At 40.4% G+C, this 20,796-nt stretch overlaps 1 protein-coding gene across 6 annotated transcripts in view; it reads left to right on the forward strand.

The window, feature by feature from the left end:
* Window positions 1–20,796, forward strand: part of Samd12 (sterile alpha motif domain containing 12) — a 435,192-nt gene that overhangs the window by 352,482 nt on the left and 61,914 nt on the right. Inside the window, exons 5-6 of one of the 6 annotated variants that reach the window (XR_013046324.1) lie at window positions 7,459–7,521; window positions 7,976–8,071. The exons of 4 other annotated variants lie outside the window; for them this stretch is intronic. Coding sequence is in view for 1 of the 2 variants with exons in the window: in XM_042264520.2 (XP_042120454.1) it covers window positions 7,459–7,478 (20 nt within the window). In the remaining variant the exon portion in view is untranslated. The remainder of the gene's footprint in view (window positions 1–7,458; window positions 7,522–7,975; window positions 8,072–20,796) is intronic. One more of the 6 variants, XM_042264520.2, reaches the window with a different exon arrangement.

The following is a 20,796-nucleotide window of genomic DNA, read 5'->3' on the forward strand; positions in this document are numbered from 1 at the left end:
CTGGAGCTTAAGGTATTCAGTGTCTGGATCCATCTGGCAAATGACTTGCTTGAGGCAGATTGGGCCTCATTTACTCCACCCATAAGTGACAGCTAAGCATACGTTGCTTATTGTCTTATAAATAGCTGTTGATAAAATGCCTGCTTAAAGTATTTGCCTGGGTTTCTGTAATATTGATTTCTATTAGACTCTTAAAAACGGCAAAAGTACATTGAACACAGAGTTCTTTCTACATTTGTACATGCATGCATACGTGTGTATGTGTGTGTGTGTGTGTGTGTGTGAGAGAGAGAGAGAGAGAGAGAGAGAGAGAGAGAGAGAGAGAGAGAGAGAGAGAGAGAGAGGGAGAGAGAGAAAGTAGTGGGTAGCCATTCCAGCTTTGGTCTGAAAGTTCCAACCCCCATTGAGGCTTCGGTAACTGTTACGCCTTGGGCCGAGAGAGAGCCCTGAAGACCAGAGACCCGGATGCACGTGCTGTCTCTCTGTTCCTGGACCCTGGACGGTGGAGGTAGACCAAGCAGAGTTCTCCAGAGAACACTGCCAGACTGCAACACACCATCCCCAGACCCTGCAACCTACCTATCCCTTCATTTGTAAGTTATGCCACTAATAAACCTCCCTTTTAACTCTGTGGAGTGACCTTAATAATTTCACCAATAAGAGAGAGAGAGAGAACAGCCGAGAACAGTGTAAAAGGTTTGAATCCACCCATCCAGGCGTAGAAAACAGAAAAATGAGAGTATAAAATTTTATTTATTTATTTTAGGTTTATTTTATCTTTATTTATGCACATGAGCACACATGTGTGTAGGTGACCACAAAGGGCAGCAGAGGATGTTAGATTCCCTGGAGCTGGAGTTACCCGAAGTTGTAAGCTGCAGGATATGGATGCAGAGAATCAAACTCTATCCTCTCCAACAACAGCAAGTGCTTTTACCCTCTGAGCCGCCATCTATCCAGCAAAACAGAACAGCTTTTGTTTTAACTAGAGAGCTGCAAATTGAATCCATGGTAAATACATCAGAAAAACCCAGACAATGATATTGGCGCCAAAATAAAGTATATTGTTAGAAAGTGTAAGAAACAAACCAGTTTTAAAATGCCCTCTCCCATACCTTATATTGAAGGTATTTCCACAGCCTTCCTCTGGCTAGTTGCTGAAGTTTTATTCTGAATGTATTAGTTGTTTTTATCATTGTTGTGACTAAAATACCTGACAAACTGCAATTTAAAGAAAGAGGGTTTATTTTGACTGATGGTTTACATGAGGATACAGTCTGCCAAGGCTGGGAAGCATAGTGGCAGGGAGCATAAGGTCTTATCCTATCCATCATCATGAAACAGAAAGCTAGTGCTCAGCTCTCCTTCTCCTTTTTATTCATTCCAATGCCCAGCACACAAGACTGTGCAACCACAGCAAGGGTAGGTCTTCCTGTCTCAGTTAAATTTTTACTAGCAACACCCTCAAGACCTCTCCATGAGTCTATCTCCTAGCATAAACCTTAGTCTAGTAAAGTTGACAATGAATATCAAGAATCACACTGAAGAATGTAAAATTCAAGGTCTCTGGGAATGGGATATACTAGGCATAGCTGAGATTCAGTCCCCTTGAGGATGGCATTGGTGGAATATGAGAAGAATGGAGTATCTTGAAAGATAAAGTGACAGATATAAATTCAAAATATCAAAGTCGAACAACTTAAAAGTCAGGATCATTACCTCCCAGAAAAATAGTTGTGTAGGAAGGGAACAGAGTTGGTGGGACACTGTTTATACCAAATGTTGACTTTTAATGGAAAAAACTACTCACATGAAAGGGGAAGAAGAACGCAACTGTATTTGTTAGAGTTGGTGGGAGGAAATGGATTTCCATAGCTGGATATCCAGTTTGGAAAATAAGCATATAAGTGTATCTTTCAGAGATGTGGGAGAAAATGCCAAATAGATAATCAGTCCAGGAACAGGAAGCAAGGATATAGAGGATGATTTTATAAATATACATAGATAAAGGATGTATGTATATATATATATATGTGTGTGTGTGTGTGTGTGTGTGTGTGTTGTATGTATACATATGTGTGTATACATATATATGTATATGTGTGTGTATACACACACACACACACACACACACACACACATATATATATATATGAAAGCTTGTAGAACCATTCTATTCTTTAAGTGTAGGCCTGGATATTGGAATATATTCATAAAAGCAAAGGCAGATATTTGTACATTGTCCAATGTAATAGAGAGTTTCAAGATAGTTAATAAAAATAAGACAGAAATGTGCTAAAAAGGTCATTTAAGAAGAGTTTGCCTCAACGTCCAAATGCAAAGAGGAAACAGGAACACACACACACACACACACACACACACACACACACACACACACACACACAGTTTTCTAGCAAATAACTTCTGTTTACTTGCAACTGAAACGATCCTTCATCTGCAGCTGATAAGATAATGCACCACAGCCTATGACTGATGGGAAGCAGATGACATGGCTGCTCAGAGCATCTCAGTTTTAAAGGCTTTTCTTTATCCTCAACTTTTGGTTATGGAGCTTTGGGACAGTGTTTGATCTTGCAGAGAGTAAAACTTACTTTGTGAGGATCACGGAATTGTAAACTCTTGAAACTTCTTTTGTGTCTTGCAAATCAACTTCCCTGCCCACCTTCAAAAATAAACAGGGTGTGTGCCTTTCATTGCAAGTGGAGCAGAGGGAGGAGATGTCAGCTGCTCCTCTCAGTGGATTACAGTTAACGAGGTTTTACATTCTTAATATAGGGCTCTCTCTTTTTTCTTATTTTCATTTTTTTTTAGTTTTAAAGTATAAAATTTATAGATTTAGAGTATATAACATTGTATTATTTTTGTACATTGTAGAATGGCTAAATCAAGCTAGCTTATGTATTATCTTACAAATCAATGTCTACAGTGAGAACACTTCAAATTTCAAGTAGATTTTATCAACTACAGTTACCCCACAATGGATCCTTAACTTCTTAGTTCTATCTAACTGAAATTTACACCCTTTGGCCCATAACTTTCAACTCCTCTACCCTCCCCTGGCCTCGCCTGATACTCACAGCTTTATAAGTTGGACTTCAGATCACATGACTGAGATCACACATCATTCATTCTCCTTTGTCTGATTTATTTCACTTAACATCGTGTCTTCCAGGTTTATCATGTTTTCTTCTTTTCTAATACTAGGAAACATTCTCTTGTATGAACATACTACATCTTCTCTATCTATTTGCCCATTGATGGACACCTAGGGATCTTGATTATTGTGAAGGTAGCAATGAACATGAGAGAGCAAATATCTTTTCAGCATCCTTAGAGTATATGCCCAGAAGTGAAACTGCGTGTGATATGGTAGTTTGATTCGTAATTTTTGCAGAATGTCCACACTATTTTCCATTATGAGTGCACTATGTTACACTCTCACCAGCAGTGTCCCGGGATCCGATTCTCCCCATACTCAATAATACTCTTCTGTTGTCTATTTGTTAATAGCCATTCTCACAAATGAGAGCTGATATCAGTGTCTTGTACTGTAAGATGACTTACAGTCTTGCATATGAAGTATGGTGTTTAAACATTTTTTCCAACAATGAGTTTCTTATTCTCATCCAAAGCTGTAGGCCTTATCTGCAGAAAAGTTCCTGTATGTAAATTTTATATATACTTGAATCAAAGAGCCCCTGCTCCCATTCATACACCACTTAAGTATCTTTCAGCCTTTGTGACTCTAATTGTAGTGGGTTTTTTTTTTCATCCTCAATTCTAAATAATGGCTAAATGGATAGAAAGAGAAAAATTTGAGTCCTAACTGATTTATTTGGTGGAACCAAGGATAAACACAGAATGCACTATAGTATTTTATGCTTCACATACTCTTCTTGGAATAAGGACTAGCTAGTTCTAGATCTCTTTGCTCTTAACTCTTTGCATTCTGCTCCTTTTTCCAACTCTGTTCAGCCTTCAGCAATTCCTAAAGAACGTCTTTACGACTTAGACTCCTGAATTCCTAGCCTTGACTTATAAAAAAAAAAAAAAGTACCCTTAACAGTACATTTTGCCATTCTATTTAAAAAAAAAAAAAGGAATGTTTCATTGTGCCCAGTTTGTTCTCCATATTCAAGGCTGCCATATGGCTTCAATAGATGTTTAGCGAAAATGCATTTAATATCTCATAAAACCTACATAAAGATGTCAAATGTCCATAATTAAAGATGAATCCTCTTTGAGCTATTGCTTTGCCAATTAGCCACCTGGAGCTGTCTGGCCGAGTCCTAATCAATTAGACAGTTGTGGATGTTTTGAAGATGTACAAGTCCTAAGGAGAGTTGGGAATACTTAGCAAGCTTAGTGCTGATGATAGTGCTGGGATAACTGGATTCAGGATGTTCTCATTATGAAAATGCCTTGTGCAGTGCTGTTTCACTCCCTCAGGTAATCACCAGTGCAAGGAACTGAGCAACATCACTGAGCCTTGCCCTTTCAGACTATTAGAACTCACAGTGGCCTTGTGAGGAGCAATCGTGTGGAGGTCACAGGAAATTACTTTCTGAACTAATTCACTTTCTCCATGGTTCCTTCCTTTCTACAAAGGACGGTCATGTCTGGGCTTCAGCTTGCTACACTGGCAGACGCATAATAATAGTTCAATCCTTTCTCCATCAGTTCTCCAACCAGAGAGCAACCATGGAGGGAAATAGCATCCGAGGCATTTTTTGCCCTAGGGAGGGGTCATGAGATGAAGTAGATACTGAGTCACCTCCCAGACACTTCAGTTCTCACTGCAGCACATCTGCAGTCTTTTGTCTTCCCTCAGCCTCTTCTACCTCCACTCCAGTCACTCTTGTACATGGCAGCAATGTTAGGTTCCATTCTAGGGGTTATCTTAACCAGCTGTAGGAAAAAAAAAAAAACAGCTCTGGGTTTTTGGGTGACTTTGGGATGGGTCACTAGGTCTTGTAGAATGTTTTCCATTTTGTTTTGTTTTGAAGTTTGCCTTTTTGCTTTTAAAACAAATGCATATTCCATTACCTGATTATTTGTGTCATTATATTGATAATGTACATACTGTTTGTGAAATATGGCCAGATGTTGGAGAATATCCTTCAATAGATTTGGAAGGAGAGGAGGCAGAGGGGGTTGAGTCTGTGACTGCATTGTACAGACACCTCTGATGGTGTAAAGTTACTGACAAGAATGAGCCACTGGGGGTGATACTCAGAAGTCATTGGCCGTATGCATAGACTCTTAACTAGAGGAACCTGTTGATTTTTGCAGGTGTTCTTTAAAAAAAAAAAAAAAAAAAAAAAAAAAAACTGCCCGAGAGTTGGATGTGGGGCTAGAAATTAAATTGAAACACATTTAGAAACAACAGACTATAACCATTTCAATGGTAGTAGAAGATGCTATGCTTCTTACAGAGCAGAGGAAGTCTTGAATTACATAATCAAAACCATCTCCTCATAGCTGGGAAAAGGGTTGGTGGGTGCATTTAAAGTGGGTGGGAACTTTCTCAGACTGTCTGTTTTTTGTCAGCACCTCTGCTGACAGCCCTGTTTCCATCTCTGCTGCCTTCAGTGTCACTGGGTCATTGTGGGTTATATCTGAGTGTGCACCGTTACTGAGCATTCAGTCTGTATTAGGAAGAATGGCTAGTCTACACCTAACCTTCTCCACCTGAGTTCTCACATACATCTCCTCTAGCTTCACCAGCAGCTCTGTAATCTCTCTGCCTTTCCTGGGAAGATTTAGCTTCTAGAAGTTGGCAATAGTCATTTTTTTAATTATTGTGTGGATATTTTTTTCCATTTTTCCAAGAAATCCTGTGACTGAAATGCAGCTGTATATATAAATGTTGATTCACTGATAGATTATTTTTCTATGGTGTATGTTATCTCCCTCAGGAAAATGTATGTCAATAGAGTTTCACATTTCCCAGTACTTGCTAATTAAGGCAATGTTGGAACTGGGAAAAGAAAAGAAAAAACTGATTTTCCCAATTTCAGCTTTGTTCCACTCCATCTTACAATCAAATTCCATGCCATGTCTTCTGTCTTCTATTGCGTTTTCACAAATATGTCCATAAAAATTACAGTCTATGGGTCTGGAGAGATACTCAGCTCAGCTATTCAGTACTGTTCCTGCAAAGGACTTACATTTGGTTCCCAGCACACACATGATGACCCACAATTGTCTGTCTCTCCAATCCCAGGGAATCTTTGCAAGCTCCTGTGGCTTCCATGAACCCCTACATGTGCAAGGTACAGAGATTCATGCAGGCACACACACATGCACACAAAATGGTTAAAAATGATGCACATTTATTTTACTCTTGGCTTTTGCAGGCTTCTGTACTGAGCACTCTACAGCTTTCCTTCCAACCACTAACCACCAGACGTAGGCACGTTTTCCAAATGGGGACACCAAGTAAAGGAAATTTAAGCATAACTGAGTCAAAATAGCAAGAAAAAATAATGGGAAACAAAGTAAGCAGATATTGATAAACAGACATTGAACCTCGTTGGGGAGGGCCGTAAAAATCAGCACTCTGCTGCCTGTGTTCTACGTCTGAAAATATCCATGAAGCAAGTTTTTAATTAGAAAAATAGATGTGGTGAAAGAAGGTGAATTTGTCCCAAGAAGTAACACCTCTGCCGTGTCTGATGTGCTTAAAAGTATGGGAGTGCCTGCTTTCAGGATAGAAAATGTAGTAACCATGCTCTGGTCCAGAAGGCCTTCCTTGTGTAGTATGTTTTCTGGTATTTTGTGGCCTTAACGACTTCTGATTTCTTGGAGCTTCCCATCTGAGAAGACCCTGTATGCCCATTTTGTAGCCCAGGAAAACCTGAGGGGATGTCATTCCACATGGCAGGAGGGCACCCCTGCGGTGTTCCTTCCTGCGAACCTGACTTCGCCCAGTCACTGGTCTCCCTTGTAAGCGACTTCTTTCCCACGGCATCTGCACTGCCACCTCGTTTGCTTATTGTTAGCTGAAGAATTGTTCATCTCTGTTTAGACTTCAGCTCTGCATCTGCTTTATGCTCTCCATCTGTTCTCATTGTAGTTTCTTTGTAATATATTAGGCGCTGGGAAACATTTAAAGACCTAGCCAAGTCAGCGTGGGCCTTGGGCTTTCTTTCTCTCTGAGTGGGAAAGCCGCTCAGACTCGCAAAAATATACATTTTGTTTCGTGGCCAAGCAGAAACCACTTTACCTCTGAAGTGTTGCTCGGCTGCTGTTGCATTCTCTTGCTCTTTGCCTTTCTCCTGGCCATGCCCCATCCTCCACCCCATTCGCAGTAAGAAGTGACATGGCTTTCCAGGGAAGCCTGAGGGAAAAAAATCAAGCATTTCTGCACTAACGATCTAACATATAATGGATTGAAAAATTCAGCCACCCTTCTGCTCGCTATGTCTCTCTTAGATGCTGGAGGCCAGTGGTGATTGACCAGAAGAAAGGGAGCTGTACCCTGGAACTTCTGAATCGGTATGCCTCAAAAACCTAGCCTCGACAAAGTCCAGCTTTCCTCTCTGCAAAGTGACAGGACTACCGCTTACTTTATAGTATTGTCATGCAGATAAACTTCAAAAAGTGTCCAGAGTAGGACCTGTCACCTATTGCAAAAGCTTCACAAATCTTCAGTAGCTATCATGACTGTTAACTCTGCAGTCACTGTCAACTCGGGAAAGTGATAAATGTGGACAGTAATAGCTACCAAAAAAAAAAGGTAAGAATGTGTTTTCTTGGTTGACAAATTAAGTTGAAACCAATTTCACATTAGCAGCAGGCATTTGGCAAGTTCCAAAACATAGCTACCACCGAGGGTCCAAAAGAAGGGCTCCGAGGATAGCATTCTTTTCAAGTGTCATATTCACTTTGATTGGAAACTTTTACCGAAATGTGAGTCTTGTTGAATTTATTTTTCTCCTTTTTTGTCTAGCCAGCTGTCATTATATGCATCCTCAGAGGTGGGAGTTTTCTGACCGGGGCTTGCACAGGACAGAAGAGTCAGGCTTTGATTCTGTTTGTGTTTGAGGTTAGTGATGAAGAATTCAAAAGAACTGTTGGATGCTCTGGGGGAGAGTCCAGGCATCACCTTCTTCTGTTTGCTGGAAAGTTGGGGATGACAAAGAACAGCAATGCTAATAAGTAGCACTGTGTCTAGCAGAGTTCACACAGCAATTCTGTACTTCTGAGGAAACTGAAGCCTTTGATGAATGCATTTTTGACATACACAAAAACTCAGAAACTGATTAAATTTTGATTGTAGCATCTGTATTCATTCATTTGCAATTTTAACAATCACTTACTTGGCATCTTCTTGGACTTGCACTGTGTCAGACCCTGGAATGCTGCATGGAGTAAAACTATCACAAAAGGAGAATGAAAATGTAGTTCAATTCTGTAATTTGAGGAGAACTGAGAAAGGGGCATATTGCTAATCTTCGGACTGTATGGCCAGGAGATGATGTGGCATTTATGGGAAAATAGCAGCAGGGACCTGAGACTTTGCTGGCCTAAATGAATGAGGAGGTCAGAGGAGGGCCACATCCCTTCCCATCTGCTTTCTGGAAGTGCCTTCTCATTGGTACATCCTGCCTGGGGTGCCAATTAGTACAGATAATGGATAATGGAACCAGAAAGGACAAAGGATGGAGTCGGGCACAAGTCCTTCAAGATCATAGGTCTACTGGTGGAAGAATAACATATAAGCAACCAATTTTAATATGATCTTTGTAAGATCTGCTGTGTAACTGTAGTTAAAATACTGATACCTATAGAATAATGTAAGGGCCCAGTCAGGGAACAGAAGATGGCTCAGCAGACAGAGGAACTTACTGCCAAGCCTGTTGACCTGAGTGCAATACCCAGGATCCATGTAATGGAATGAGCAAACTGATCCTTGCATACTGGCCCCTGACTTCTACATAGGAGCTTGGCATGCACACATGCATGCATGCACATACACAGAAATAGTAATAAATAAACATAATTAAAGAAAAATCTCAGACCATACAGCTACTAGCTCTTGTATTTAGGCTCTTCAAAGCTGAGAACAGTTTTTCTGGGGGCTGGAAATGAGTGGAGGAAATATAATGAGGGGCAGAAGAAAAGATTAATATACAAATCACACAGATGACATTTGCTTGGGAATCATCCGTATGGGGGCTGGAGAGATTCCTCGGTATGTAGGAGCACTTGCTATGTAATTTTAAGAACCTGAGTAAAAATTCCCTAGGACCCACATGAAATCTTGGCAGGTAACCCCAGGCAGCATGGGTAGGGGAAGACAAGCTGATCCTAACAGAGAGCTTGCTGGCCAGCCATCCTAGGCTAAACTAGCTTCCAGCTCGGTGAGAGACCAGGTCTCTAGGCAACAAGGTGAAGAATGATGGAAGAAGATACATGACATCCTCCTATGGCCTCCTTATAGGTACAAACACCTATACATGGGCTTCCTGTGAGGCTTTATTTGGATTGTTGGAGAATATGACCCAAAGTTACCACAAGTTTTATGATGTAGTGTGAGGTACTTCTGACACACAAGCCTCCTGAGAGCAAATGTTGCTTGCTCGCCACATGGGCCAGCACCTAGAACAGCAGGTGGCACAGGCTACGTGTCAGGAGCTCTTTGGAGCCTGGATAAGCCAATGCATGAAAGAATTTCTTTACTTAAATCCATGTCTGCATTTTAATTTATTAAAGTTAAACTTGATACACTTTAACGACTGATAGTATTTTGATTCTTCTTTCTTGGCTGAAAATTAAAGACATTTCAAGAATAGGTTGTGGAACAGGCACTGGAAGGAGACTCAGAGCATCTATCCATTGTTAGGAGCATCGCTTAGGCTTCTGTCTTTCAGGCCTCCTCCCTAAAGTAGAAACTATGTTCTCCCCACTGGACCATAATGTTATTGTGAAGATCAGATGGTACCAAAGGGGCCTCAACAGGTAGAAAGTACTTGACAGAAAAGATGCAAGCGTATTTGGTTTCTTTCTCAATGCAGAGACACAGCACAAGTGAACTCTTCAAATAATCAAATGTATTCCATTAAACATGGGCTCTCTCAACTTTGGTACATTTATATTTGGGTTGTGGTGCATTCAGACATTTTGTTGCAGGTGATTCTCTTGTGCACTGTAGGATCTACTATGGTATTCCTGACCTCTCTTAGTGGGCACAGGCATGCCCAATACCACCATCACTCCTGGTAATGACCAAAAATATCTCAAGAGACTATGGTATGCCCGGAGGGCAAAGTTTCACCTGCACTGAACGTTTGTGCCCACTCTTAAGCACTCTCTAGAATTTTTCTAAAACATACTGGGAACTTTCTTGGCCTCTGAAATGTGGGCTTTTGGACTATAACCATCAAAAGTCAGCTGTAACAATCCTGATTCCTTAAGGCATATTAACAAGACTTGCCTGCGTCTCTAGGCTGCTGTCACTTTGTAGACCTGTGTCTTTGTTCCACGGTTTTGATTTTCCCTCCCACTCTGCCTGTGTGGCTGACAGCTGTCATTTTCTTGTAAGCATTGATGTATACTAATTTTCTATTTCTAATCTTCCGAGGATTTAAAAAGCAGTTAGCCAACTTTCACAGACTGCATCTAAAATGAGAATGCGCAGTCCCCGTGGTTGAGCCTAGATGTGCAGGCGCCTGCCAGATGGACTTGCTTCTTCTTCTTCTTCTTCTTCTTCTTCTTCTTCTTCTTCTTCTTCTTCTTCTTCTTCTTCTTCTTCTTCTTCTTCTGATCCACAAAGAGGCCTTCTTATTCCCAACTTCTCAGTGCTGCTCCTCTGACGTGTGTGTGTGTGTGTGTGTGTGTGTGTGTGTGTGTGTGTGTGTGTGATCACCACTATTATTTTTAATACAATTTAATGATATTAGCCACAGATTTCCCATTTTCTTGATTTGGAATGAAATAAGAGAGAGGTAAGATATTCAAACATGCCTGCCAATCATCCAAAAGCATTTCCTGGAGTAGTTTATCATTCCTTTTCTTCCTACCATTCTCAATACAGCTTCTATTTAGAAACTGTGTGAGGAATGTATCATTAATATGTCTATGAGGCTGTACAGAATCTGGATAATACAGGTGAATGAAATGATCTTCAATATTTTAACTAAAATAAGTCCAATCTATTAGGACCGAGCATTCAGCGTGGTGCCAGGCACATATTATATTTGTGAAAGAAAGCACATGAATGAATTACAAAAATATAGTCTACCATCCCATTTGCTAGTACAGAGGGAGACCTGATGTGAGATGTGGCAAGCCAAAGATAAAAGCTTCAAAAATCCAGATGGGGAAAATGGTTTATAATGAAAGCGCAGACTAATCTTTCATGTCACAGATAAAGAGAGGATGGTAATGGTCGCAAGAGAGGGGGATGAAATGACTGAACTCCAGCCCATTTCCTGATACGCTGCAGTTCCCTTTTAAGTTTGCAGATTGGGAATGGCCCAGAACATTTCCGCTCCTGGGACAAATCCACCTCCTTTTATTCCTCTGTTGCCAGCACTTGTGTTTTTCAATGGACAGAGAGGAAGGTTAAAGCTCTTGGTGTGTGTTTGACATCAGTATATGGAACCGCTGGTGTCTCTAACAGCTCTCTTCTCGGGCTTGTTAGGCTATTTCTGTCTGCTGTAGCAAGGAATAATCCCTCGTGCCAGAATAAAGCAACCTGCAGTGGAACACTTACCCGAATGGTGAGCAAGGTCACAGGAAAGCATTGCATTTAAAAATGGCTCTGTACATAATAAAAAGGGATCAGTTCTCTATGTGGCTGTGAACACTGTGGGAAGAATGCCATTTTAACTTGCTGTGTATTTTCAAGGTCATGACTTCTGTTAACATTCTCTACCAGTAACAGACTTCCAGAGGGTGAACCTGGTCAGCCAGACCCTTGAGGCTGACCATTTTCCAACTGGGCATAGGAAATGTAAGTCCATCTTGATAGTAGATATCCCTCCAGGTGAAGCCCAGATTCCAAGCTAATTTGTGAATTTCATAAATATCGGGTGCTATGACTTTTTATGGGCTTACAGGTTTTTATGGTCATTTCAGTGAAGAGTTTCAATGAGGAAATAAAAAAAAAAAAATTTAAAGGTGACCAGACCAAAATCACAAAAAATAGCCACTCTTTGAAAGATAAAGAAATACTTAAGACATCATAAGCACCTATTTGTATTTCGTAGAAAAGATCTTTGTGCATCTCTTGAGTTCTGCCGTGTCAGCATCTTGGTTAGGTCATCAGTTAATTGAGCTGGGTTAATGGTTCTTTTTACTGTGATGACTTTTAACCACCTTTCCAGCAGAAAGTGTCTGGTTAAATCATGGACTGCTGGGGGAAAAAGGCATCATCCCTCCCCGGTCTACCATCTTTACCACCGACACAGCAGGAATTATATGCGGTGACTTTGGAGCATGCTGGGTACTTGGCCTTGTTTTGTCTGTGTCAGTAACAAAGAGCAATTGTCATTGGTTCTAAACACCTTCTCTCCCAGTGATTTCATGGAATCTAGGGCAGTGCTCTAGGCCTTGGGTCATTTTGGTAGTTTGAGCAAGCAGTAGAGAAGTGGGAGATAAACAGGGCTCCAGTAGAGCTCAGGATTAGTAACCTAGTAAGCAATGATAGATGAAGTCAGTTAGCAAAACTATGAGCATGACCTTTCCTATCTTTTGGGTTTTTGTAATCTGCTTGAATCTCAGGTATCCTAAAAGACAGGTAGAACAAAGGATTCTGTAGCTTAAAAGTCTATATATCAAATATATCCTTAGTAGGTGTGTTAAGCTGCTTCTGTTACTCACTTTGTAATTATTGAATGCTGCCAGGTCCAGCAATTTACATAAAAGTGCTTTGCAATAATACTTATGAGTCTTTCTGTTATAAATCACTGTGTATGTGTTTTCATGTATGTACATGTGCATGCACCTGAAAGCCAGAGGTTGATACTGAATGCCTTTCTCAGTCACTCCCCACCTTATTTTTTGAGACCAGGTATCCCACTGAAACTGGAACTCACTAATTCAGCTACTGCATAGCTAGGGAGCTCCATGGATCTGTGTGTCTCTATCCTACCCTAGCACAAGAGCTTGTAGAGAAGCAGCAATATGCTCAGCTTTTTACTCAGGTATTGGGGATCTGAGCTCAGGCCTTCATGCTAGCATAGGAAGCACTTTACAAACAGAGCTATCTCCTCCAAACTGATGTATTTTTAAGTCTGAGAAATGGGAGTTTCATCCCTTTGAGTCTTAACTTGGAGACTTGACCTATTCTGGGGCTTTATTTGGGACTGGAAGAGCTAAATTTGGAAAAGAGATTTTCCAGTTCTGTTTTGTGCATTTTATACTACACAGTCAGTGTTCTTATATTTTATAAGTTAAGATAATTTTTTTAGAACTAGGTTGGGAAACTAAATCCACCAATAGCAGCATTTCAGTGAGGATCTCTGTTCTCACAATACATGTGAAAAACTCTTGAAACATAGCACATCTGTAACTTACAGTATGACCACATGTATTATAAAGAACAAATATATAAGAAGTATGATAGGTTATTGGTATATGGTTGTGCACATTTGTGATTTACCTATTCTGTACCCACCATACCTAGCAAATTATTATGGAATAGATCTTAAAATATTGGCATGAGCAGTAGCTATCTCAAGGTAATATAGTTAAAGATATTTTTAATAATCTTATTTATTCATCTAATCATCTATTTTTCATCAATGAAAATGGAGCAGTTTTATTGTGGGGCATGATATAAGTGCTAAAGATTGAATTCAGAATTTTGTGCACCCTGACTATTCTCTTCTCCTAGCCCCATAAATCATATAATTTTTAAAATCACAAGAAAGAAAGGTAGGCACACCCTTGGCACCTTATAAAGCTGGAGTACATGGGTCTCCTTGGATTCCTCTCCATTCTGCCATCTACATTGATTTGGTCACATGCCACAGCATTATGTAATGTATTTGAAAGTGATTCCTTGAGCTTCTAAATTTACAGTTTGTGCAGATATCTGTATTCCAAAGGCATGTCTTCAATGGAATAAGACTACATCATGGCTGTTGGGGGTGAAATGGCACTTGGAGCCACATAAGACTCTGAAGTAGGAAGTCTGCTTGGCAGAGAAGAAAATGAACAACAGAACTGCCTTGGCCTCTGACAGCAGTGTGGAACCGGAACCATGGCTAATCTCTGGGCACAAGAGGGTACACAGGATGAAACATCAAGAGCCAAAAAGACTAAGTAAAGAAATTCCAAACTCTATAGTGGAAAGCTTGTGAGCCACGCAGTCCTGCAGTATACCCAGGCAATGTTTGAAAGACAATGGACATGGGAATCTCTTCATGTAGGAAGAAAAGAACTCTCATGGCTCACATTTATAAGAAGAAATGGGGGGGGGGAGTGAAGCAAGGCCCAAGGACAGGGGAATGAGAACAATTTAAATTTAATACAGGTTATTAATTACTATCTCCAAAGAGCTTCGTATGGTAAGATGGATGATGACACCGGAGACATTACTTAAGATCACTTCCAACATTGCTCACTGTACCCTTCCGTGTGGCATGAATCATAATCTCTGGAACCTTCTTGTTTGCAGCAGGAAGGCTGTAACAAGGATAGAGACTATTGGGAAGATAAAGTGGGACATCAGGGCTATTTCTGTAACTGTTCTTCACCCTCCTGTCACCCCTGGCCTGAAAGACCCCATAGTGGAAACATTCACCACAGCTTAGTGCTTGACAAATAGGGAATTGACTCTAGAACAATCTTTCAAAACTTAAGTTTTATTCTAAAGTAAGTGGTTAATGGTCCTTACTCGCTTCACCCTTTTCTACATCTTTCTTCTTCTGTCCACAGACGTGGCCAATTTCTGCTCAAATGCAATTCACTTTGTGGCTTAAGCATCACTGCTGCTACAGGGAATGTTGCCACCCTCTTTTAAACCTCACCAATGGATAAAGTATTGGAGACATTTTCAAGATATAATAGTTATTCAAGAAGATTGAGACATGAGAATGTTTTAACAGAAGGAGATAGTTAAGAATGACAAGCCCAAGTGTTTTCTTTCCCATAGAGGACATTTTCTTCTTGGTGTATAACAGGCATTAGATAAATAAATTTTAAAATTAAGAATAAGTAGGTTTGTGCCTGAGGTTATAACCCAGTTGAAGAGCAATTTCCTAGCATGTTCCTATCTGGAGTTCCATCCCTCACATTATGAAAAACAAAAAGATTAAATGGACTTCGATGTCAAATAAATCACCTCTCTTGTTGCCTCTGTATATTGCCTAGCCTTGATTATGGTTACTGGTTACTCCGTGTATTCATTCAAGTCATTGAATATTGGGGAAAATGCATACCTATTCCAAGTCCCCTCTGTGTAGTAGCAGCACTAGTACCATGAGCTTTCTAAAATAGCATTCACTGCCACCATTGCTACAGAAGACACATACAGGTGATCTGATGTTTACAATGGGACTTGATAGGCCCTAAGATTACACACACACACAGAGAAGGGGTGGGGAGAAACTTACAGAAAATCCTCATTAAACCAAAAAACATGAGACATTCAAAAGTAGCAATAATACTGTGCAGCATTATAGTTCAAGAGAGACTAGCACGGGTAACTTACTATTTGTTCACAGGAACAGTGGGAAAAAGGTTACGGTCATTATCCCTGTTGACACTGGTAAATCTGAGTTTTCCAGCTCACAAGGTGGAACTATGGTCTTCCTCAGATTGTACCCCCATGAAGGGAGAGAGTGAAAGGATACCATTTTCCCATAAAGCTTTTCACTGAAATGTCAACCATACCTAGAGCAACTTAGTTTTTCCAAGCACCAGCCACTGATGTCTATGTCTTGCCATGCCAACTAGATTCTCTGCCCAGGACCCTTCTCGCTCCTTGGTAGTAGTACCTGACCCTCTCCTCACTGCTCCAGTCCACAGGAATTTCCACAGCAACCAGTGTTGCAGACAAGATAAAAGAAGAAACATACCCTATCCCAACAGTCCTAACTCTAACTCTTTGTAGAGGAAGCAAGACTTCTTGGCCACCAGGTGTTCCCACTGCCGAGCTTACCTACTGAGTATATGCAGCCAACCAGCCATTGAGAAAAGGACATGATGGGGTGGGGAAGAGAGAGAGAAAAAAAAGAAGGTGAAAAAAGAGGACTAGTTGAGATGATCCAGCCTGACAGACTACTCAAACAAGGACTTGAAACAAGCCCTGAACTTTCCTATTATCCAGAGACTGGACAAACGATACAGGACTTGATGATTAACCCCAAAATTTTCTTTTCAAGGTTCCCTAAAGATATCTTCACCCCTGGAAAGCAAAAAGAAAAAGAGAATATAGATATGAGATAGATCATCGAATCTACTCTGAGAAAAAATATAAAGAAATAATAGGATAAATAGGTAGATCACTGAATCTACACTGAAGAAAAAGGGGAAGATATAAAAATGACAAAAGGTAGACTAATGAATCTATTATGAAAAGAAAAAAGAGAAAATATGGATATGATAAGATAAAAAGGGAGATTATGGAATCTACTTTTAAAAAGGAACTACTTGTTTTAAATAAGTTAAGTAATGAAAATTTTTTGGTCTGAGTATCAGATGTTACTGGACTGGACATTGTTAATATATATATAATGGAGTTTTTGTCTGGATCTGTCAAATGTTAATGGACTAGACATTGTTAATGTAATCTTGACTGTATATTGCATATACTTATTGAAGATAGTTTTTCTTGTATTAGTTATAAGCTTTTTTAATTTTAGACAAAAAGAGAGGAAATGTGGTGGTATTGTGTTCCCCAGAATATTGTATACTCTAATAAATAAATGTAGCAGGAATCTTAAAAGTTCTTATTAATAAAATCAAACCTGAGGCGAGTTATTGGGGTCAATGCTGGTAGATCAGAGAGACAGAACAAGCCACAGCTATCTCACCTCGCCGGATCCTTGTCTGGTCTTGTCTCCTCAGACTGGAGGCCTCTGAGTCCTCATCCGGAATGGGTCTCAGCTGAATTACTGCTCAAAAGCCTGAATGCTTAACCAGCCAAAATCTTCTAGTTTCTGGTCCTCACGCCTTATATATCTTTTTGCTTTCTACCACCACTCCCTGGGATTAAAGGCTGGCTTTCTGGGATTAAAGGCGTGTGTCACCATGCTTGGCTATTTCCAATGTGGCCTTGAACTCACAGAGATCCAGAGGGATTTCTATCTCTGGAATGCTAGGATTAAAGGTGTGAGTGCCACCATTTTCTAGCCTTTGTATCTAGTGGCTGTCTGTTCTCTGACCCCAGATAAATTTATTAGAGTACACAATATTTTGGGGAACACAATACCACCACATTTCCTCTCTTTTTGTCTAAAATTAAAAAAGCTTATAACTAATACAAGAAAAACTATCTTCAATAAGTATATGCAATATACAGTCAAGATTACATTAACAATGTCTAGTCCATTAACATTTGACAGATCCAGACAAAAAACTCAACTAACTCCTTACACAAATAACTGCTGATGTGCAAAGGCACTGTCGGGCAGAAGATGACATAAGACATGCTCCTCCTGGCCCTGCTGCTAATAAGATCTGAGGTCTGGGCCCAGACAGTCAGTCTTTCTAGGCCAAGGCTCAAGGCCTTGTTTATAATAAGAAAGAATCAGACTAGATCATTAGGCATACCCTTCTGGACATAAGCATCCTGGCCCTCCCTGGACCAGCAAAAGCTACCCTCCCACAGCATCTCACTAGCCCACCTCCCACTCTCTTTTCCATTTCTTCAGTCTCCTTACTGGGAATCTAAGTATTCTAACTGAGCATAACTTACAGAACACAGAAAGGATTCTGGAAGGACAAATCTCATTTTATCCAACCTTCTCTTAAAACCAAGTTACCTACAAACACATCCTTAGGGTCCACCTTCTGTGGCACCCTGTCGGAGCCCAACGAGGAAACTTCAGAGCCGAGAATACAAAATAAAATATAGATATTTATAATTGAAGTATCATTCCCTCTAGGTATAACTTCCTTTTCTTTTTCTTTATAATGAAAATTCAGTCAACTGAACATTTTGTTCCCCAAGGAAAATTTCTCAGCTGCAGATGATGCTGAACACGTGGGGAGACTCTCTTGCAGAAAATGATGCCCGCTCAACAGCTAATGATCACCTTGCACGGGATCAGAACGTGACAAGGTCTTTGAGGTTAGCCCCCTCTCAGCTGTGAATTAGGTGTTAGGTACAGAATAACAGCAAAAAAAAAAAAAAGCATTTTGCAAGAGGCTGCAAACCAAATGAGCACTGGATCCAATTTTATACATGTACAGGTATATCAAATAAATTTAATTTCCCCATTGAAGGTACTTGCTTTTAATTCTGGGGCCAGTGGTGCAGAACAGTTTTGAAGATTAAATTTTCCATTCCAAGAAAGTAGTCGAGGATAGAACTTCTAAAGCACAAGAAGCCAAAAAGCAGAAGGTTTTCGGTGCACACAGCAGAGGCGGGGGTGTAAAAAAGGTCTAGCGGGCCATAGGCAGACAAGAAACTTCCAGGTGCAAGACTGCCTTTGCCACCTCATTTCAAACCAGAAAATCACCTTATTCATAGCCAGGGCCCCGGGTGCAGCTGTGGGGACCTGCTCCATCATCTGAGGCTACTTGCTCTGTGTTAAGTGTGGTCGAAAGCTTGGCTACCCAACCTTTTAAACACTGCTGCAAAGAGGCACCTGAAGAAGGTATAATGTGTAAGACCAAACCCAGGAGCTTTGAGGAAGAATCTGAACTCATTTGAGTCACAATGCCTTTCCTGTTTTCTGTTAGTCACCCACCATCACATCCTGTGTTTACCTCCATGTTCTCCTTTGCATGTATCTGGGACTTCAGCTGCCATAACTGATGGTGTTGCATTTCAATTAAACTGTACAACCTTAGGAGAGAGCCTTTAATGCTATGTGTCCTCTCCTCCCTCCCCTCTCTCTCCCTTCTTTTTAAATGGCAATCACAATAATAGAGTAAGGACGACTGAGTGAGAATGACTTAAAATTCTCCAGGCCCTGAGAATCATTTCTTGAACTACACAGGCCCATGAAACACACTGGACGGAACTAGCGTTCGCTAGAACCGAACACAATGCCTTCAGTATGTTCGGAGCTTAGGGAGAACATATTATACTGGCCAGTTTGAATCTCAATATGTGCTACACATTTGTGTGTATGTTCATTTGTCTGCACACATCTGTTGAGACCCGAGGTCTGTGCCTTATTGTTCGAGACCAGGTGTCTCGCTGAATCTGGAGCGCACTGATTTAGCAAGACTCTGGCTAATGAGCTCCAAAGATCCTCCCCGCTCCTTCCCCCTAACACTAGGATTGCAGGCACTGCCACGATGCCAGGCTTTGATGTGGGTTCTAGGAGTCCAAGCTCGGGCCTTCCTACTTGTATGGCAAGCATTTTACTCACTGAGACATCTCCCCCTAATTTTTTCTCCACTTTTGGCTTGCCCAGCATTTGATTCTTCACACTTGGGGTAGTTGCCTATCTTCACCACATTGAACAGGCTTTACTTAATCCCACTTCTTGAATGTTCCCTGCAAGCTCAAACTGTTTCGGATATTTTCTATAAAACATTGTATTCCATTGTTGTATAGTTGTCTTAACTTTCCTTATCAAATGTTAGATATGAGGCACAGAGAGTTTCATTGATTTGCCTAATATGAGGAGCTAGTGTTCATTAAACCAGGATTAAAACACAAGACAACATCATGTTGTTTCAGAAGTCACAGGATAAAATAATTAAATGATATGCCAGCATTCCTTGCCCTTCTTTATCTTGCCACACAAACCGTGCAGCTTCTATAGTAAGAGAAATTCCTAGTTAGACTGGTGATCTTCCTGACCTAAATATCAGCCACTCAGACAAAGGGGAGACAGACCTAGGGAGAGATCTGCTTGCCTCCAGCCTCCATGGAGCACTACACTAGCCCCATCATGGGAATTCACCTTAATTCACTCAGAAACCGTTCCTTTCATAGTCACCTGATTAGTCATGAGGCCAACAGCTCACTGGATCTTACTTAACACCTACCCAAGGAACATTCTCATGAATCTATCAGAAGTTCATGATATTCCTGAAAAGCAATCCTAAAGTTTACATTGCATCTAAAACCATCCTGCTTCCTAGAGCAAGAACAAAAAGGGCCTCTTTCTTATAGACTGGGTTTAGCAACCCTCAAATTATAACTTCTCTTTTTTCATAGAATTACCTTTCTTGCTTTCTAAAATACTATTGTATAAAGGATCTGAAATGACTTGTGGAACTAGAAACGACAGCTGAAGAAAGTTGTGTGTGTCACACACACACATACATACACACACACACACACACACACACACACACACTTTTCATTTCATAAAATAAAATAATTGTGAGCTGAAGTAGTATTTTGACAATAGGAGCAGTTCTGTTCAGCTGATGGTCCTTGAGAGTGAACAGATTCTCATGAATAAAGAGGTCCTCAAAGACATATTTATCTTAAACTGGATCTGTTTTAGAGAGTAGGGTATTTTAAGCAGAAGTATATGTTAACAAGTTAAAAGAATGTTCTAATAGGAACACTTTCTGGTTGTTGGGGTTTTTTTTGTCAGTTAACAGTGAACATATTTTAATTGGCTTCAGTTTGTTACTCTAACATTTCAGAAGAGGATGTTCATCTTCCATTATATTCCAAGATAA

The sequence above is a fragment of the Peromyscus maniculatus genome, chromosome 20, assembly GCF_049852395.1.
Source record: "Peromyscus maniculatus bairdii isolate BWxNUB_F1_BW_parent chromosome 20, HU_Pman_BW_mat_3.1, whole genome shotgun sequence".
Taxonomy (NCBI): Eukaryota; Metazoa; Chordata; class Mammalia; order Rodentia; family Cricetidae; genus Peromyscus; species Peromyscus maniculatus.